The 18,440-nt window shown below is 45.3% G+C and overlaps 1 protein-coding gene across 3 annotated transcripts; it reads right to left on the bottom strand.

The window, feature by feature from the left end:
• Positions 1-1,010: 1,010 nt before the first annotated feature.
• On the bottom strand, positions 1,011-9,357 carry FAM241B (family with sequence similarity 241 member B). Of its 3 annotated transcripts, none has more exons than XR_004646595.1 (4): positions 8,487-8,837; positions 6,730-6,857; positions 3,890-4,216; positions 1,011-1,254 (listed from the first exon to the last, which is right to left on the bottom strand). XR_004646595.1 is itself a non-coding variant. In XM_034777100.1 (4 exons), the coding sequence occupies exons 3-4, from the start codon at positions 6,820-6,822 to the stop codon at positions 3,962-3,964; spliced, it is 348 nt and encodes a 115-aa protein (XP_034632991.1). In that variant the 5' UTR covers positions 6,823-6,857; positions 8,487-8,682; positions 9,253-9,357; the 3' UTR covers positions 2,231-3,961. The 3 variants fall into 3 exon arrangements, 2 of the variants coding, with proteins under 2 accessions (XP_034632991.1, XP_034632989.1); XM_034777100.1 differs by lacking the exon at positions 1,011-1,254 and adding an exon at positions 9,253-9,357 and having other exon boundaries at positions 2,231-4,216; positions 8,487-8,682; XM_034777098.1 differs by lacking the exon at positions 1,011-1,254 and having other exon boundaries at positions 2,231-4,216; positions 8,487-8,836.
• Between the last annotated feature and the right edge of the window lie 9,083 nt (positions 9,358-18,440).

Here is an 18,440-nt window from a genome sequence, read left to right as displayed (position 1 = left end):
TCAAAACCCTCCATCCCTCCCACCTCTCCCCTGAGTGGATCAGGTCTACTTAGAGTTAAAGCTTAACAGAGTTCTGTTAATTAATCAACTAATTAATTGCATATTAATTACTTATATTAATACGTTCAAAATTGGTGCCGAGAGCGCCAACATGAAGGCATATGTGTCTGGCCAGCACCAGCAGAGACATGCATGACTGACATACATCCACATATGGGAAACAGCTGAGTGACCCTGCAGAAGACATGTAAAATTAGCACATATGAGGCATGCATGAATACAGTCCTGTAAAACAGGACACATACCCGGCGTGTGCTTAACACACATGCACAAATACACAGACACATTCCCCTGGCATGCACATTCACCATCATCCACTTACCTAGTCTTAGTTTTCCAGGATTTAAGACTGGCATGGCCAACAACCCCTTTGTTATTGTACTCTATATGAATCAAAATAAATCTCCAACATTGAAAGATCCTAAAAGATATTTCTCTACTGATTTTGTGCAAACGCAAGCCAATGCAAGTCATGGCCTTTTTCTTCTGTTGAAAGTGTTAAGAAGCTCTGACCTTGGTCTAGGAGCTTGCCTCTTGTCTTTCACAAATGCTTGCCCATGTAAATTATTACAAAATTGTCACACTCAATCTGCCTGCTACAAGCCCAGTATCTCTTAAAACTGTGTTAATGTACAATATGGTTCATTAAACAACATCAGCTACATAATGTTTCGTAGCACTTGACTGAGACATTGGAATGCAGAGAATAGCCTGGTTAAAACGGACAGTACCTCCACTAGCATAGTATCCCTTAGCATAGTTCTGGGATGCTGGGGAAGGATGCGTGTCCAGGTTACAAAACACAGCATCTTCAGCTGCAATGCAACCTTCAGCCTGTTGAGGTATAGGAGACAAACTACCTTATGTTAAAAATGACATAGCAGCCTAGTATTGTGAGAAGTTTAGGACTGGAGCTGGTATGGAACAGTAACAAAAGAACCAGGCTGGAACAGGTATTAACAGGGTTTAATTCATTTCAATTAATCAGTTTTTAGGATACATTAAGTTCCTGCCTGAATGGAGTCTACTGCAGTAGCCCTCAAACTTACTCTGAGCATCCAGGCTTCAAATTCAACCTGACACGGGAACACAGTCGTTTAGGAGATTAGGTCTGGTGATTAACAGGTCTGTTGTAGAAGCACCCAAATCCCTTATGCTCACCCTTATTGTTTCTTTTCACAAGGAGCTTCTCTTCTGTGGAAAGAGCAGGAATGATTTACTAACAGGATTAGTTCCGTCACTCCAGCTCACAATGGGGGGCCCCCAGCGTTGAAGTCCCATCTCTGTCAGAGTCCCTCTCAGATGCTCTGCCTCCCTGTGGAGGAAGAGCTGGTGATGCAGACAGGAAGAAACCCCACAGAAACCCCTGGGATCAGTCCCCTATGCTGGTTTTCCACTGGGGAGATTGACTTGGGTTCGAGGGGGATACAGGAAGCCAGTCAGCCCCTGCCATCTCTACACAATGTAATGACTTGGCTTCCCCAGTTAGCCCACTCTCCATGTAAACCCCGCACCCTAGCACTAACCTGCCAATATTCCTCAGGTTGTCTTTGGAGGGATTCCCTCCAGGGGTGCATGGTTCAGTCTCAGAATGCCATTCAGTCCTTGATCTCTATGCTGAAACTCTCAGCATAAGTGCCATTTACTATGAAGTTAGACAGCTGTTCATCAGGAACTGAGCTGAGATCATCACATCATTTTATATAGGCCACCAAATGACCATCAGAAGTTAACAAATTTCAGTTAATGCCAAAGCTCTGCAGTTAAAGATGGCTTCAGTTTTAGAAGGGGTGACTGAAAACTTCAGCCTAAGCAAAGCAGCCTGCCAAAACATCAGCACAATGCAATACAACATGATGATAGGGCACCATCCCACAAAGCTAGCCTGGGTCACTGGGCAGTCTCAGTGAGATTCAGGCTCAGCTCTTTATCCGTGAGACTCTTAGACTCCATCTGAGTGACGGGCTTGCTATTCCAATCCCCTGAGCTAGTCAGTTCGTTTGTAGGGTTGTATTTAATCAATACACCAGTTAAAACCATAGCTGTGTCTTCCCAGACTTTCCAGCACTTGGGATTTGTGGGGGCCCTGCTTGGGGAGTTATCACTGACTTTCACTGGCTCTGGCATGCTCACCACAGGCCCAAGAACAGCAAGAAATTCAGAGAACAGGCAGTTTGGAAAGAGATTTATGTACTAGTATCACAGAACAATTTCAATTTTATAATAAAACGTCATGTTACAGGTTTTTTTCTCCTTGTTGTTTTAGCAGAAGGTTCTCATTATCACAGGAACCAGAGGAGAATTTGAGGTGTTGCTCTTGGCATTTTTATATTCCACTGGGGAAGGCAAAAATTTACAGTCAATTTGTGATGCACAATTTCCTTCACTCAGTTTATTGAACAAAAACAAGAACCACTTTGTCCATGCATGCTACACAAGTGTTCAGTAAGGCTTCTCCACCCCAACACACGCACACACATATGCACACACATACTAAAGCTGATATAAGCCAATATGGTCCCAAGTCACAATTCAGATCTGTATTTGGACCTGAATCCAAACTTCCACAAATTTGTGGGGGAGGGGCAGGGTAATTTAAATTCTGTGGTCTGGTTTGGCCCACTATAGTGACAGGCCTGAAGTATGGATCCAGATCGGGATGTGAACTTCCCCCGAAGTCTGGATCTGCTGTTTTTGCTGAGGCCCAATCCTATTTATAAGACAGAGGAGAGATATTGCTCACTGATTCTCAGCTCATCAAGATGAAAGTTCTTATGTTTCTTGGCCTTAAAGAGGGATTGAAGAAAGCTTTAAAACACACCAGACCTAATACAACCCTCCTCTTACATGTTTTTAGCAGATATGTTTCATTTCCACTTCTGCAAATTATCAAGGACTGTATTGTTTAAAAATTGGTTCCTCCATCCACACATTTCCAAGCCCAACTTCCCCAGTTACTCAATGTTGGAATCATTCCCATTGCAGCAGGTATAAGGTATCACCCACAGTGACAACATCCCAGAGCAAGTTCTTGTTCAAACACAAATATCCCGGACAACCCAGGCAAGACAAAAACACAGGTGACATCACCTGTTTTACACACACTTTTCTTCTTCCCTGTTTTAATCTTCTTCAAACTCCTTTCTGGTCTCCCCACTTTCTATTTTAATATCCCCCTTCAGCCCCTTATAATAGCCCTCCAATACTATATGTTTAAGATGTAGCATATACTGTGCTGTCAGTTCAAACCCGTCAATATCTCTTCTCCTTTTAATTTAAACTTCCCTTTCAATACACCTCTAAAATCTGATTGGAATTACAAAGCAAACCCTGCCTTCTCCAGGCCATTTTCAAATTGTCTCACATTCATGCATGTTTGTTTTATTACTCCTCGGAGACCCCTACTGCCCTACACACCTGCAGATGTAAATTAAGCTCCCATTTCAGTTCCCCTCAGGTCTAGGCACTGTATCTGATAAGTGCTGGATGACACAACATGACATGCCAGACCCTTTCTATAGCTGCACCAAAGTTTGGGCTTCTGGCATGACCTCTCTAGCCGGTGGCTGAAGCTCCTGGGCAAGCCAAGCCTCACTTGGGCAACCCTCAGAAAGGAGCAGCTTAATGTGAGAAAAAAATGCTACACCTGGGGATTGTGCCCTTGGGCATCCCAACTCCACACTTCAATTCCCCTTGAGCGCTACACACAGATACTTTCAGGATACACAGCTATGCACCTGCACACACACACACACACACACACACACACTCTCTCTCTCTCTCTCTCTCTCTCTCTCTCTCTCAGTGGGAGGCACACTCACAAACATACCCACACCTGACAAGGAAACCTGGTCTTTCTTTCACCAAGCAGGAAGCAGTGGTGGCCAGTGTGAGGGCACGGTCACCGCTGGCTCAGGTGTGAGACCACGTAAATAAGGCCCACCAACAGAAGGCCACGCACGCCCACCATCATGAGGAGGAAAAGCAGCAGGATGGACATCACCGGCTCCACCACCTGGTTACCGAGGCTCCAGAGGGGGAATCCCATGTTCACTAGCTGCTGGTTCAGTTCCGAAAACGGAGAGCGCCCCCCCGGCCTGGCAGCTTGCTGCTGCGGTGGAACACGGCCTGCATTAGGCACCTCATTGAAAAACTCCTGCAAACATAAGAGAGAGAAGAAATTCAGCCCGCTGAATCAGACTCACAGAAGGGGTGGGAGCTGAAGGAAACAACAAGGCAAAAAATCTCAGAAACGGTCCTATTTATTTAATTCAGAGTAAAAGACCATCCCGTGGTCATAGAGAGACAATGTGGCAGAGAGCAGGCACCACAACTGACTGCCCTGGCTTTCACAAACATTTCTTAGGAACTGCTTGGCTTTTACGCTCTAAACTGAAGTTGAAATTGTGAGGAGAGAGGAATAGAGAGTAGGGTACATTAGAACAATTACAGGGACAGCATCTTTTGGGCTACACCTCACAGTACACAATTTCACCCACCCACCCTGTATGTAAATCCCTTGGGGCCAGACGCACGCACCCACTTACAAGAGTGTAGGGGAACCCAGCCAAGTGGAAACAGCTGGGAATAGCAGCTCCTTCCCTGAGAACCTGAAGCCCTTCCAAACTCTGCATGGTCAGGGATTTATGGGACTGGAGGAGGGGGAGGTGTGCCAGGAGAGAAGGGGGTGGAGCCAAGGATCATGCTTCTCTAACTACTACCAGATTTCTGAAATCCAAGCTGGAGTCAACGCTGTTCAAACCAGCATTTGCTCCCCCAGCACATTACCAACTGCCAACAAAGGGACTTACAATGCACCACTTCAGTAGGACAGCTGATAGCAACAAGATTCCCCCACTGCCAGGCTGCCATGTTGCTGGTTCCAGGAAGGCTGGCAGAGGGACAACCAATGCAGGAATGGCCACGGGAATTTTGTTGGCCAGGATGACAGACATTTTCTGCACTCCCAGAGCAGCCAAGCAAAACAAAAACAAACAGAAAAGAGCAGCACAGCAGTACTCTGCCCTCTGGAAGTTGGCGCCCAAGGCAACTGCCATGATCACCCACCCCTAGAACTGGCCCTGAACTGATGTCTGGGAATTAGAGAGCTTAAATGTTTTCTGCAGATCCCTGGCCTCAACAGTCATTCCATTCTCCAGCACAACATGCCCACCTTACAGAGCCCAGTGGCCACAGCGCACCATGATTTGCAGCATCTTTTCCCCTCCTGTGTGTTTTTCCTTGGTCAGGGGTGGTTAGGCCCTTAATGTGAACTCAGATTCCTACCCACATTCTGCACCCACACCAGCACTTGTCATTTCCCCTGCCTACCCCAAAGATTCTTCCAGTATTTTGCAGTAAAATGTGGAATGCTGCTTCTCCCAACTCTGTCTTACCTAGCCCTCTGGACAGAACATTATGAGCAATGTTCCCTTTACATTTTCTTTGCTCTGAATGGGTTTCAAACTCCAGTGAGAGCTACATTTTTGTAGCAATCTGAGACTTTTAAAAAAAGTCTTTTTACACTATATTGCATTGAACAGTGTAAGGCAGTGGTTCTCAAAGCCAGTCCACCGCTTATTCAGGGAAAGCCCCTGGCGGGCCAGGCCGGTTTGTTTACCTGCCGTATCCGCAGGTTTGGCCAAACTGCAGCTCCCACTGGCCATGGTTCGCCACTCCAGGCCAATGGGGGCTGTGGGAAGGGCAGCCAGCACATCCCTCGGCCCGCGCCGCTTCCCGCAGTCCCTATTGGCCTGGAGCGGCAAACCGCGGCCAGTGGGAGCTGCGATCGGCCGAACATGCGGACCATGGGCTTTCCCTGAACAAACGGCAGATCGGTTTTGAGAACCACTGGTGTAAGGGATTTTTAAAACAACACGTTAGTAATACATATGCATTTGGGAGACACAGGCATACATAGCAGTGGCTGAGTGCCCATTAACTTTCAAGAGTTTTAGAGTTAAAAAACGCACACAGTTAGGAAACCAGGAGCCCCTATCTTTCCTACCATAAGCTTCTAAACCCACTCCTTCCCAGGAGCCTCAGCCCTTGAGGGAGCCCCCTACCATACCCTCCCAAAAGATCCTGCCTCCCAAACCGGGGTGCCTGGGAGGGAGTTGCCATTGCAGCCCAGAGCAGGCAGGAGTACAGACCAGACACTCCTGCCCCAGCAGTGGTGCAGCACAGCTCCCTGACAGGCCAGGCTCATTTCAGCACTGGTAGCCCTTGGAGGCTGCTCCCAGTGGCAGGGACTAGACTCTCCACAGCCGGCTCCATGAACAACCACCCCACTGCCCTACCTAAATGGCAACCATGGTTCCTGTCTATATACACATACACATACACATACACACACACATACACACACACACACACACACACACACTCCTTACCCATCCCTGCTGGCTTGAGGTTTGCCATGGCACAAAAGAGGAGCTGCTGCAGGTTCTGGAAGGAGGGCCCAGCTGTTGGCCACACTTCCAGCCACGTGAGGTGTGCTGTAGGTACCACACTGCTGTGCAGCCGCACATGCACGCAGCTTAAAGGGAATGTTAATTAAGAAGCATCCATTGAAGATGTAAATCATGATGCACATCCATTTCCTTGAGCAAAAAATCTAAGCTATTACAAAAATACACTGCACTTTTTCACACTTTTTTGTTTCATTACCTGCCGGGAGGTGTTCTCCCTGTGCTGAGCATTTGCTCTCACCCGGGGGTCATCATCCTGTACAATATCTCCGTTGGCCAAAATCCGGACCATCCTTGGGGTCACGCAATATACCCACCCTGTCAGACCTGTAGTAACACACAGGAGAAAGGACCTGTTGTTCCCCTCTGAGCATTATTAGCTACTTCATTCTGATCCAGGAGGGAAGAGAGGCTCAGGAGGAATCAGTTAAACATCTTGGGCCATATTGTGAGTGCAGTCAAGGAGGGACATGCAAGAAGTTTCCCCCACTCTTTGCACGACTGCATAAGGGCCTCCCACAAGAGGCCTCTGGGGAGTGTAGGAACTGTTCACTCCTGCTGCCTACCAGGGAGCAAAGACAGAAAACAAGGGGTTGGGAGGAGTGGGGAGCAGGTAGGGGGTCATGGTGCAACCCACATTCTTCATCAGCCTGCAGAGGAGGGCCTGTGTAACAGGGGTGGAATCTGCTCCACCCTAAGGAATGTGCCCACAGAGAAGCCCAGAGACATCATGGCACCTTCTCCCCAGCATACATCCTGGTGTGACGCAGCTCCACATTACACCATACCAAAGATAGTGATGTAAATGCCACAATCTAGCCTCTTTGGGAATGGGAAGATGTGTGTGTGTCTTTCTCTCTCATTTTATCTATCACTTACCCACACTATAAATGGTTTTGTTTTTTGATTTTTTGGACACAGCAAAAATCCCACTGACAGAAAATAAAAAAGATACTTTTTCATGGCTATGAAATCCCCAAAGGATGATATTTTTGAAAAGCGGTCAAAAATTACTTTTGAAAGTGTCATATGAACATAGTTTTAGAAATTGCAATAAAGTCAGCTGTTTTCAAGTTAAAAAAGGTTCTAAAATAAGGTTTTCCCTCTTGTAATAGCAAATCTCTAAGAAGCAGAACCTTAGGAAAAACAGACAGGAGGGCTCTGCACAGAAGAATATTTTGTGCTGTGATTTAACAAATATATGTTTCTGCTGGTAAGAATTAAAAACTGGTATGGCCAGTCAAATCTATAACACAGCCAGGAAAACTGACCATCACACCACAGGGATCTAGTTTCTAAAACTTGGCACTTATGGTTTCCAGGCTATTAGAACTACCAATGCTCAAAGCATGGGGTGAAAACTGGAATTGACCTTAACCCCTGCCTATAATCCAAACTGATGTTTTTTTCTTTTTTGTTTTTTTTAAGGGATGGCTAGAAACTTCCATCCAATCCCCAGGGATAAGCAAGATCCAACATGGCAGCTATGCCTTACCTATGCCCTATGCACAATGCATATGTCCCTTTCAAAGAGACAGCTAGCAGTGTGTTTCCCCTCTACAAGAGCTGGCTCAGAATGGCCTGTTAACCCAGTTTGTCATATGAATCTGAAGGCCAGTTTCTCCCATTCCCAGGAGGGCTGATAGATGCACAGACACATGAACATGCTGATCATACCACATATGCTGGGCAAGTAAAGGCACAACACTAACAGATTCCTCTGGGTCAGGTACATGGCTTAAATTAGCCTGAGCAGGAACACTATACTATCCAAGCTGCCTGTGTTATTCTGCACGGTACTTAGAAACTCTTATTCTTTGCCTCACATTTCTTGACATAATTTTGAAATTTTGCAAGAAGCCGATCTGAGGGCGGTGGGAGGAGAAGGGAAAGCAGAAGAGGCTGTACTGCTGCCTGAGCAGATTACCGATCCACTGTCAGAAATAGCAAACTCACCTGGTTGAGTCTCTCTCTGTTTACTCCATTCAGTCTGACTGACTTGTACCCAAACTGCTACTTCCTCCAGGCTGACATCACCGGAAGTTAGTTGAGGGAGGTGAGCGAGCAGGCAGTTTCTCTTCTAGCCGAGGCTCTCCGGAGCTGAGCAAACCCCTCTTCAGGCTCCACAGTAAACTGCAGTTCTCTGGACTGGCTGTGAAGATTTAGAGAGCGCTCTTTTGCAATCAGCCCCTCTCTCTCCACAGTATTTATGCTACACTCCTCTCCCTTGGCCTGCATGTTCATTCACACCATGACTCTGATCAACTCTAAGAATCCTGATGCATCTGAAATCTAGGCATGGCGAGTGCCCCTGTCCCAAAGAGAAGGGAATATGGGGCAATGCGCCCCAGGCACAGGCGTGGCGTGGAAACTAGGGGTGCGGGAGGTGCTGCAGCAGCAGGGCTTTACGCGGGGCTACTGGGCCAGCGCCCAGGCCTCCACGCCCCAGCCCGGAGCTTGAGTCCCGGCTGCCAGCCCTGCTCCCCGGCCGCTGGCCCCGTGCTTGCGGCTCCGCGCCAGGGCCCCGCTCCCGGGCCCGGGACTCCGCTCTCCGGCCCTGCGCGCGGGGCTCGGGTCCCGCCACTGGCCCCGCACCCTGGTCGCTAGCCCTGTGCCCGGGGCTCTGCTCTTGGGGTGCTGGCCACTGGTCCCGTGCCCGGGGCCCTGCACCCAGCCCCCCCGCTCCTGGCCCCGTGCCCGCCCCCAGCCTTTCCCCCCTTACCTCTGTCCGACCTCCCCGAGACACGACACTGCTCCTGGCCCCAGCTGGGGTGGGAGGCGCAGACAGGGGCAAGGGAGCTGGCTTTCAGCACTCCCACTTTTAGAAGTGTTCCAGTGCCACTGCCCAGGCTACAGCCTATCAGAAATCTGAAACACTGACCACTTGTCTCCAAATCTGTAGGACTGTCCTGACTTTCACAAAGCTATCCCACAAGCCAGGTTTGCCGGGCAGTTAAAGTGGCTCAAACTGGGACAAATTCATGGGCTGGAGATGGTATGGGATTGAATTTGGGGCCAATTGGGGACCAGCTTGTAGGCTTAAGCTAGGGTAGGGGTTGAGACTGGTTTAAAGTTGGGGGGGGGTGCTCTGGTGAGTGTGAGATCTGGCACAAGTATCTGGGACCAAGCTACGGTTAACACTGGGACTAGTTTAGAGCTAATTTGTAGGCAATGGCAGGCTAGGATATGGTTTGGGGATGATTGTTAACCTAGGCTGGAGTAAAGTTTGGTAGCAGTTTGTGGGGGCAGGCTAGGTTTAGCATAGGGACTGGTTTCTGAATCCTGGCTAGCAGTTGGCAGCAGTTCAGTTCATGGGTTCAGACTATGGTTAGGCTGCTCTAGACTCGTAAATTCCAGGACTGTAACACAGTTTAGTAACATGGTTAGTTCTGTCTACACAGGAATATAATGCTTTATAACACCATGAGGGTATTACCAGGTTCTGACACAGTCAGGTCCCCTGACATAACAAATTTTGCTTGGTAGAAGCATTCCATTTCTCCTCAGTCCAAATTACCCTGTGTAGAGTTCACGGAAACAATTCATTTTCTAGATCAGAAAGCTTTAAATGGGACATGTTTATTGACATAAGGATGGGTTATATTTTGTCAGTCTGGATCTAATTAGACCTCTGGCATCAGCTTAGTTGAAATCAACTGGCGGGACTGTGTGATATGGACAGAAAGACAGGGTGGTGACCCTGTTCATCTCCTCTGGTCTCCCTTTGCTTGCACCTCCACGGGGAAGCAAAGCATCCAAGATGGACACTCACAAAGATAGACCTTCTTCGTTGGGGGGTCCCCCTTGTGAGCTCGAGTGATGGAGCTAATCCTCTTAACAGATTGCTGCCTTCTTTTCTAATAGACAAAAAACAAAAGGGAAGTGGGGAAAGCTGGTTTGGAGTTTAGGACCACAACATTAATCCCCTTCCCCCACTCCTTCAGAAATAAAGAAATCCTTAAAGAGACACTGTCAAGCCCTTTAGCCCACACATTTCACTGAACTGAATGTTGCAGATGCCCTCTGACTCCTGGAAATCCCTTTGGGTTTGGCTTTAAAATCAATCTCTCCAGCTCCAGGTATCTGAAGGATAAAGTGTGCAATGTCTGTTTGTGCTACAGGCCACACACATACCGCAGGCTCTGTCTATTTTAGCCAGATAAACCATGCTGGCAACTTTCTAGGAATTTAATGTGATCAGACTTAGTCCTGATCACAAGTGCTGAAAAATGTTCTGAGGGAGTTTTTACCAGTTTGTTCCACGTAGTGTTTGAACCTGTTCAGTTTAGCCTTTTGTGAAATTGTGAGGACCCAAAAACTTTTCACAATTTCAAGTACAAATATGGGGTCATGGACAGCTATTTGTCACAATTTTGGCTTGCAGAGAGATGACAAGGGAAGGCAGAGTAACACACAGATAACCACATGTAGCATTTACAATATATTGTGTACACAAACAACAAAGCATTACTGAGTCCTATGACCTATGGTCTGCATATATACAGCAACAGGAGTGATAATGAGCTATAAAATTGGCATAATAAATTCAGGCACGGGATCAGCAGTAGCAGAGGTAGACAGGTTTTCTGTGATTTCCCAGTTAGAATCCTTCTCGCTGTTTAAAGTATTTAGGGAAAGCATTCCTGAATCTGACCTGTATATGCTTCACTAAACACACGCTTTGAATACATATTGGAGGGACAGAAGGCTTACACTTCTCTTAGTACTGGCAACAGTTTTCCACTACCCAGTTAACACTAAACTGAAATAATCATTTTCCTTTCCACTTTAAATTATTCTTACTCTGCTTCTATCATTACAAGAGAACTGAAATAAAAAATAAAATCTCAGACAGACTACATTTTAGCATGTAGTAGACCAGCCTCCACAGAACAAACCAAACGAACCAACCAGTAAAAAAGCACTCAGCAAACCAGCCTACCGATTGAAAAATGAGAAAATTTCAAGAGGTTCAGAATTTAGATGGTTAGCCAAACTATCCCACTAGACAGGTGTGTTGTATACCAATGCCATACTGGTTTGGAGCCCCACATCTCCCTCAGTGTAGGGGAGAGAAAACTCCACAAGTTTCAACTAATAGAGATTCCTATTTATTCTTCCAGTTTCCCTCTACCCCATTAGTACTGAAATCCCCTAAAATCCAGCCGTTTTGTTCGGTGTTGCTTTTTCATTGCAAATTCATCTTAGTGACTACAGTTTATCATATATTTGTCATATATATGTAAAGTTGTTTAGATATTTTTAATTACTGAGTATTTTTGGAGGATAAAGATAATTAAATGTTAAAATTGTAGTGATCACTTGACAGTAAGAAAAAAAGCAACATATGGGCTCTTCAGTTAGCAGTTGGCCCCAATGGGATGTGAACTAAATAGCTTTGAAATTTGAAACAAACTTTCCCCAGTATTCAGTAAGTTAGTGTTGTTTGAAAAAGTATAGCCATTAACTTGGCCACCAGAGGGCAATCATATTGTATTTAGAATGCAATTCTAATCTATTGATATTGTTAATGATGAATAAAATGAATACAAAATTAATATGTCACAAATGTCAGACATTTTCCCCTAGTTCATACACAGATAAATGCATATGTACAATTTCATGAAAATCAGACACAATCTACTATATTTTGTCTATTCCAAAAGTTTAGCTGTGCGTGAGAGCACTTAATAAAAGATAGTTTGTCTCTTTGTTTCTCTGTAAATGGACCACATAACAAAAGGTAGTCTGATGGTGATGTTAGAGCAAGATATCTGAGCACAAATATGAAAACACTTCATGGCTTTGTATTATAAAGGCAATTTCCACTAATCCCTATCAAGTTCATTCCCCTACAGATTGTAATGGTAATGCTCTCCATCTAGTGTGGCTGGAAGTCACACTTCACTTAGAGCAGCCATGATATAAAATTCCCTAAAAGCCTAATAAAATTATGAATTATTAATCACAACATCTTGTATTCAGCCACCAACAGCCTTTAATTTTAAATATATACTTCCCTCATTGTAAACTAATCAATGCATTGTGGCTGATATTTTCAAAACTGGCTACTGAGTTTGGATCCTTTTCTTTTGGGGGCTCAAGTTGCCTCTTGTTGGACATGTAAAATCAGTAGCCATTTTTGAAACTGTAGATGCAGAACACCTCTAATCTCTCTCTGTTGTGTGTGTATACGTGTGTTTCCAGGATGAGGGTTTTTGGTAATAAATTTGGGGCGGACCTGCAGCTTTCAGGAAACAGAGTACTCCCCTGACTCACCCTATGGGAGCAAGCCAGCTCTACAGGACTGGGGAAGCTGCGCTCAGACAGCAGTGTGGGGTATTGTCAAGGAAGCCTCCAGTTGCAGCTGCCTGCTGCTATGTGAATAGTTTCACAGCTCACCGAAGAGATGACTGAATTTAATTCGAGATGAATGAGCGCCTCCCCGATATAGATGACATTTTCATTGCAAACTAACAAGGGGAGAAATCCAATTACATCACAAAGGGGCTCCCTAATAGGCCATGCAACTTGAAGAGTGTGTGTGGGGAGCGAGAAGAGGTGGGGAAGCATTCTCCAAACCCAAGTCTAGGGAGGCGGGGGATCTGCAGTGTCCACATATCACAGATAGGAACAATGTGGGCAGCGTTCCGGCAGAGAGAAGAACAGGCCATAGTAAGGGACCGCCGGCTGCAGCAACACTGGATTAAGGCCAGACAGATGCCAGGGGTCACGCTTAAAAAAAAAAACGTCCCTATGAAAAATTCTCTTGCTATTGGGAACAAAATACTGGCCTCTCATACTGAGATTTCTAGGCCACTGTAGACTAGTTACCAACATGACCATCCTGTCCCAAAATCAAGAATCTCAGCACTTTTTCACATAAACTTTCTGCTCATCATTGCTTGACTCCAAAAATATATTATTTTTCTCTTGAAGGGGGAGGGTCACTGTCTCACTGACCCTGAGAAAAGTATTCCTTAAGATCATGGCAATATCTGTTTCCAGTGTAGATCTTGACAATTTATGTTTCCAGCATGGATCACATCTGGGCACTTGGGTGCTGCACAATAATTCAATAAATATATAGAAGTGTCATAAAATTACTCTCATAAAACTAGATGTGACACACAGGAAAAAGGCAGAGAGGGCTGGATATAGATAAAAGGCTCACAAGAGTCTTAATGGGGGGGGAAGTCACAGTTTTAAGATGGTATGTAAAAGTGAATTGCACTCCCTGGGCCCACCTGCTAATGTGAGAGGAAACAGTGAGGGCCCTGAAAGGTAGGTGGCGTCAGTTCCCCTCACGACCAGGCTCAAAGAGGTCACAGATATAGACTTACACCAGTAAGGTCTTTAAACAGCATCAAGGCCAATTTAAAATCAGTCTGATTCTGCCACTTACGGGCAGCCAGTGTAATGAATGCAGGATGGGTGTAATATGATCACATTTGCTCAGACCAGAGAACAAACACGTTGTTGCATTTTGAACAGGCTGCAAGCAACCAAGAAGCCCTGATAAAAGTGAATTTCCAAAACCAAGCTAAATGTGTTGCTGTTGCAAGGTTGTTACACGATAAATAATAACACAGCCAGAGCAAACTGAGCAACTGAAACACCTTCCTGAATGAGAATTGTACAGTAAACAAAGCATCAAGAGAGCCATGGGCACTAGAATTCCAGTCAGAGGCATGTAACTTGAAATTAGTTTTCATTCAGACAAAACATCACGGCCTCAGCATCTATGCGGTGGCTACATAGCCCAAACAATATGGAGAAGGCTGAAATGTACATGAATCCTATTTACTCCATCCTCTGCAAACTTCCTAGCCCACTTCTGAAAAAGGGCAACAGTTTGTGCTGCAAAGCCACGAAGATGGCTCTTTTTTTCCCCACTAGTCAGCCCCTACTTATATTCATAACGTCTGGTGAAATATGCAATTGGTGCCCTGGGCAGTGTAACAAATCCCTAGGTTAACTGTTACAAAAACGATTTTAAAAAGCAGAAGCAAGCAAAGAAAGCCAGTGAAAGCAGATGCTGAACATGGGCTGGGTTTATATGTTCTACAGCATTATTATTCTTGAAATTTGTCTTCAAATCTTCTTTCTCTGTTCATCTTTTTGATGTTGCTGCCTTCTGCACCAGATTACAGAGGGGACCAGCCATCCTGCAGCTTGCCCAGGCTCTGCTGGCACACACAGGGTACCAACCAACTCAAAGGCAGATGTAATGTGACAGGTTCATTATTATGTCCTCTTGGGGGAGAAGATGGACTGTGAGGGAAGAAAAGCCCTTATTTAAGCACAAATATCTTTGAAAATGAGCCAAAGTACCAAACAAAATTAGAAATGTGTGAAGGTCTGTAGATTTATGCTTACATGAGCAGTAGCTAAAAATTTTCTTCAGCATATAAATTACTCATTAAAGCTCTAAGAAAGTTTAATTCCTTCTGTTAATTACAGAATTAAGTGCTGTAAAAGAAAACAGAGAGGGAATCTAATTAGAACATGGGACTAGGAGCCAGGAGTTCTGGGTTCTACTCCTGGCTATATGACTTTGCTGTGTGTCACTTAACTTCATCTATAAAATGAGGGTAATAATACTCCCCCTCCAACCATAGGGGTGTTGTGAAGTTACTTAATTAGTACTGATAAAGTATCTGACACCCCCTGACTAAAGTTGCAGTGCAAAGTATTATTAAAATGTTGCTACCTGTCTGAGTGTGGGACAGATACAACTAGCCCTGGGACGGCTCTAAATGCAAAGTCTTTTTTGAAAGGACCAAGAAGAACAAAAAAGCACTTCAGAACAAATTCTCATTTTTGACCTGGGTAGAGAAGATTTGTTGGCCCAAAGAGAGACCAGGCCAAGTCCTAGTCCCACTTCAGTTGTTTTTCAACAGTCTGGTAGTGCAAAATAGCCAGAATCTAGCAGAACCAGCCCCAAGAGTGTTCTCCTTCCCCAGACTCAACCCAGAAGGCACATCCACGAGAAAGGGGGGAAGGTCCAGGAATTCCAATACCCTGCCAATTCTCAGATGCCAGAACATCTCTTTGGGACCATGGGCAGCTGGGTACAAATTACAGCAACTTGTAGGCTCTCTAATTTATATCGGTGACTGATCAGCCACCGGCAGACCTCAGAATCAGGAGAGAATAAAGGAGGATAAAGCCAAATTCAGCTTGGCCAGACCAGAGGCTCTGGACCACTCTCTTTATAGATCTTTGAGACAGAAATACCTTAAAATGGGACATTACCTAGGCCTGTGTGGCAGGAGTAGTATCAGTGCACACACTCATCAGTCACTGCTTTCTCTCCACTGCTTCTCTTGTTTGGCTGCAGACTGCTTCCCTTTCACCAGCACAGAGGAGTGAAAAGGAAAAAGGATTATATCTTTCATCAGTCACCCTAAATGAAGCTGGGACCAGACGGCAGGGAGAGAGAGGGGGAAGGGGAAAGAAAGTAATGAGATTCTGGGGTCTCCGTTCATACACACACAAGATATCCTTTCTAGTTGCTCTGTCAGATTCAGCCAGCCTGTTCAACCATCCACAGCCTGAGAGGAGAACACACACCCCTCCCTCGCAGCACCCCCCATCTACCCACCCCCAGCCCCAGTGAGCTGCAGGTGAATTAGCATTCGTTTGGTTCTGCCCAGGGTGAGCAAATCACAGCTTCAAAGCCATCGCAGGCCTGGGTGAGGCCCACACATTGTGCCCCTTTGTGTCTTTCTTCTACTGACGACTGACTGAGCTAATTGAACTCCTCTCCCGAAATGACTGAATGGGGTTTTTCCGTGAAGGGCATGGGCTAGGGGGCGGGGATGGGATAGAAGAAAATGGGAGAAGGGGGGTAAAGATTCTTTTCCAATCCAATGAATGATCTTAGAGTCCCAAACAGCATCTCCAGGGTCAAAAGGTTAGAAACTAGCTATCCAAGTTAGTCCCTGCAGGGCGCTCCTCTCTTCCCAGGGGCTGAGATTCTCCTGCATCCCTTTTAGTTGCAATTAGCTGCCACACTCTATAGACATGTCCACATCATCCTGCAGGAAGCTGAGACAGCTCTCCAGAATGCACTGGTTCTGCACAGTGACCATTCTGTGCTCCTATTCCATAGCCAGCTGCACTTAGTTGTTTCTGAACTAGTTTCCTCTCTGACTTGGGTTTCTTCTTTGACCCCCTTCCAAAAAAAAAATCCATGGCTGCATTATAACTGAACATAGCCAAAGACCATGATTGGTGGGAAATGCTTGTGAGAGACAACAGCATTCCATATGGAACATATAGCGCCATGACTGCAGGGACAGGACTACAGTGAATAATGTTACCAGCATTTTCCTTTATAAACTCCACCTTTCAGAGCTATTCCTTAGAAGCTGACATTTGGGTCCAGCCAGCCCTGGTTTATATCAGTTTCTGATACCCCAGATGTGGAAACTTCACCAGGAGGGGAAGTTGCAGTGATGGAAAGTGGAATGCCCCAAAAGCAGGTGGCACAAAATGGAAAGGTGACATGGATAGACCAAGAGAGTACCCAAGGCTGCCCTTCCTCACAGAGAATCCCCCATAGGGAGCTCACTAACAGAAAAGCTTAAACTTTCATGTACCAATACTGGCAAAAGTTGGATTCTGGTATTTAAAGGCAGATTGTTAGTATACAAGGACAACTGAAGTAACATATTTCCAAAGTAAAAATCTCTTTTAACATTGTAAAAGTGACCAAAAAATTATCTCCAATTACACTGTATTGGCTTCCAGTAGCTTTTTTATTTCACGTACCCATTGCAAAACTGCTTTGCTGTTAGAAATGTTTGAGGTTGCCAGGCTGGGAGTTTGTGGCTCAATTTTGAGTCACAAGTGCCATGAACATGGTATCACTGACAGTTAGGGATGGAGGCAAGCCACAAAGGCTAGAGAGGAAACCCCTGTTGAAGGCAATCACAAAACTCCCATTGGCTTCAACAAAGCCAGGATTTCAGCCAGAATATTTATCTTAACTTCCCCACATTTCAGGATGTTTTTTATCCAGAGTTTTGGTTTGGACCCATCTCCACTGCAAACTTGACCCATTGGCTTTGTATTGCAAACCAGTAAATAAAATATAAAGAAACTAGAACCTTTAACCACAACTTTTAACAGAGTGGTACCTAACAGACATGATTTCAAAGATGTTCACTTCCAAAATTAAAAAAGCACAGAGGGATACTTAATAAATGAGCATAGCAGGAAAAAAAATAAGAGTACAGTTATTAGAGCTCTGCAAAATGTTTTGACTCAAAGCACTTAAAATCAGCCTTGGTTCCAGGTAGACCTGCATGCATTAACCTCAACCCATGCTCATGAAAGTTCAATGACCATGAGCCTAAGTTTCTCTCAAAACTATGAAGCTAGCAAACCTCCCTTCCCTATGCCATGCTCTGTTGCTCCAGCCTGACAGCCTTCCTGATAAAGTTGCAGGACTCCCCTGAAGATGCTGAAGGTAAAGAAGTCCTAAGACTTGTTATAGGATGGAGGGAACAGTAAAGCTTAGGAGTGAGGAGTTCTTTCTATCTTGTACCTTCAAGTACCTCTACAGGAGTTGGTTTTCTTCCAATCCCTGTGAGCCTGCCATCAGGGTTCAGTTTGAAAATTATTTTGTGAATAAAATTCAGCATGGTTTACATGGGTCTTACAATTATGCCTTCCAGAGGATGAGGCATAATTGCGTATGTAGGAATTGCATGAAGTTAATACTATACTGTATAGTTCATCATTTGGCAAGAGGTGGATGCAGTGATGGTGCTTTTTGAACATGACACATACAGAAGGCTGTGCAACAAAAATAATACATTATTCTCTGTTTCAGGCCATGTCACTGGTAGTTAGGATGTATTAAAAGAGACTATCTCAAGTCATGTAGGTGCCCATAAC

The sequence above is a fragment of the Trachemys scripta genome, chromosome 7, assembly GCF_013100865.1.
Source record: "Trachemys scripta elegans isolate TJP31775 chromosome 7, CAS_Tse_1.0, whole genome shotgun sequence".
Taxonomy (NCBI): Eukaryota; Metazoa; Chordata; order Testudines; family Emydidae; genus Trachemys; species Trachemys scripta.
This window is presented reverse-complemented; position numbering and strand designations above follow the sequence as displayed.

What these genes read in the sequence shown, in the direction of transcription:
- FAM241B (XM_034777100.1), bottom strand. Translation starts at nt 6,822, where the DNA reads ATGGTCCGGATTTTGGCCAACGGAGATATTGTACAGGATGATGACCCC. An exon ending in GGGAGAACACCTCCCGGCAG is followed by an intron (nt 4,217 to 6,729) that starts GTAATGAAACAA and finishes TTATGTTTGCAG; the next exon opens with GAGTTTTTCAATGAGGTGCC.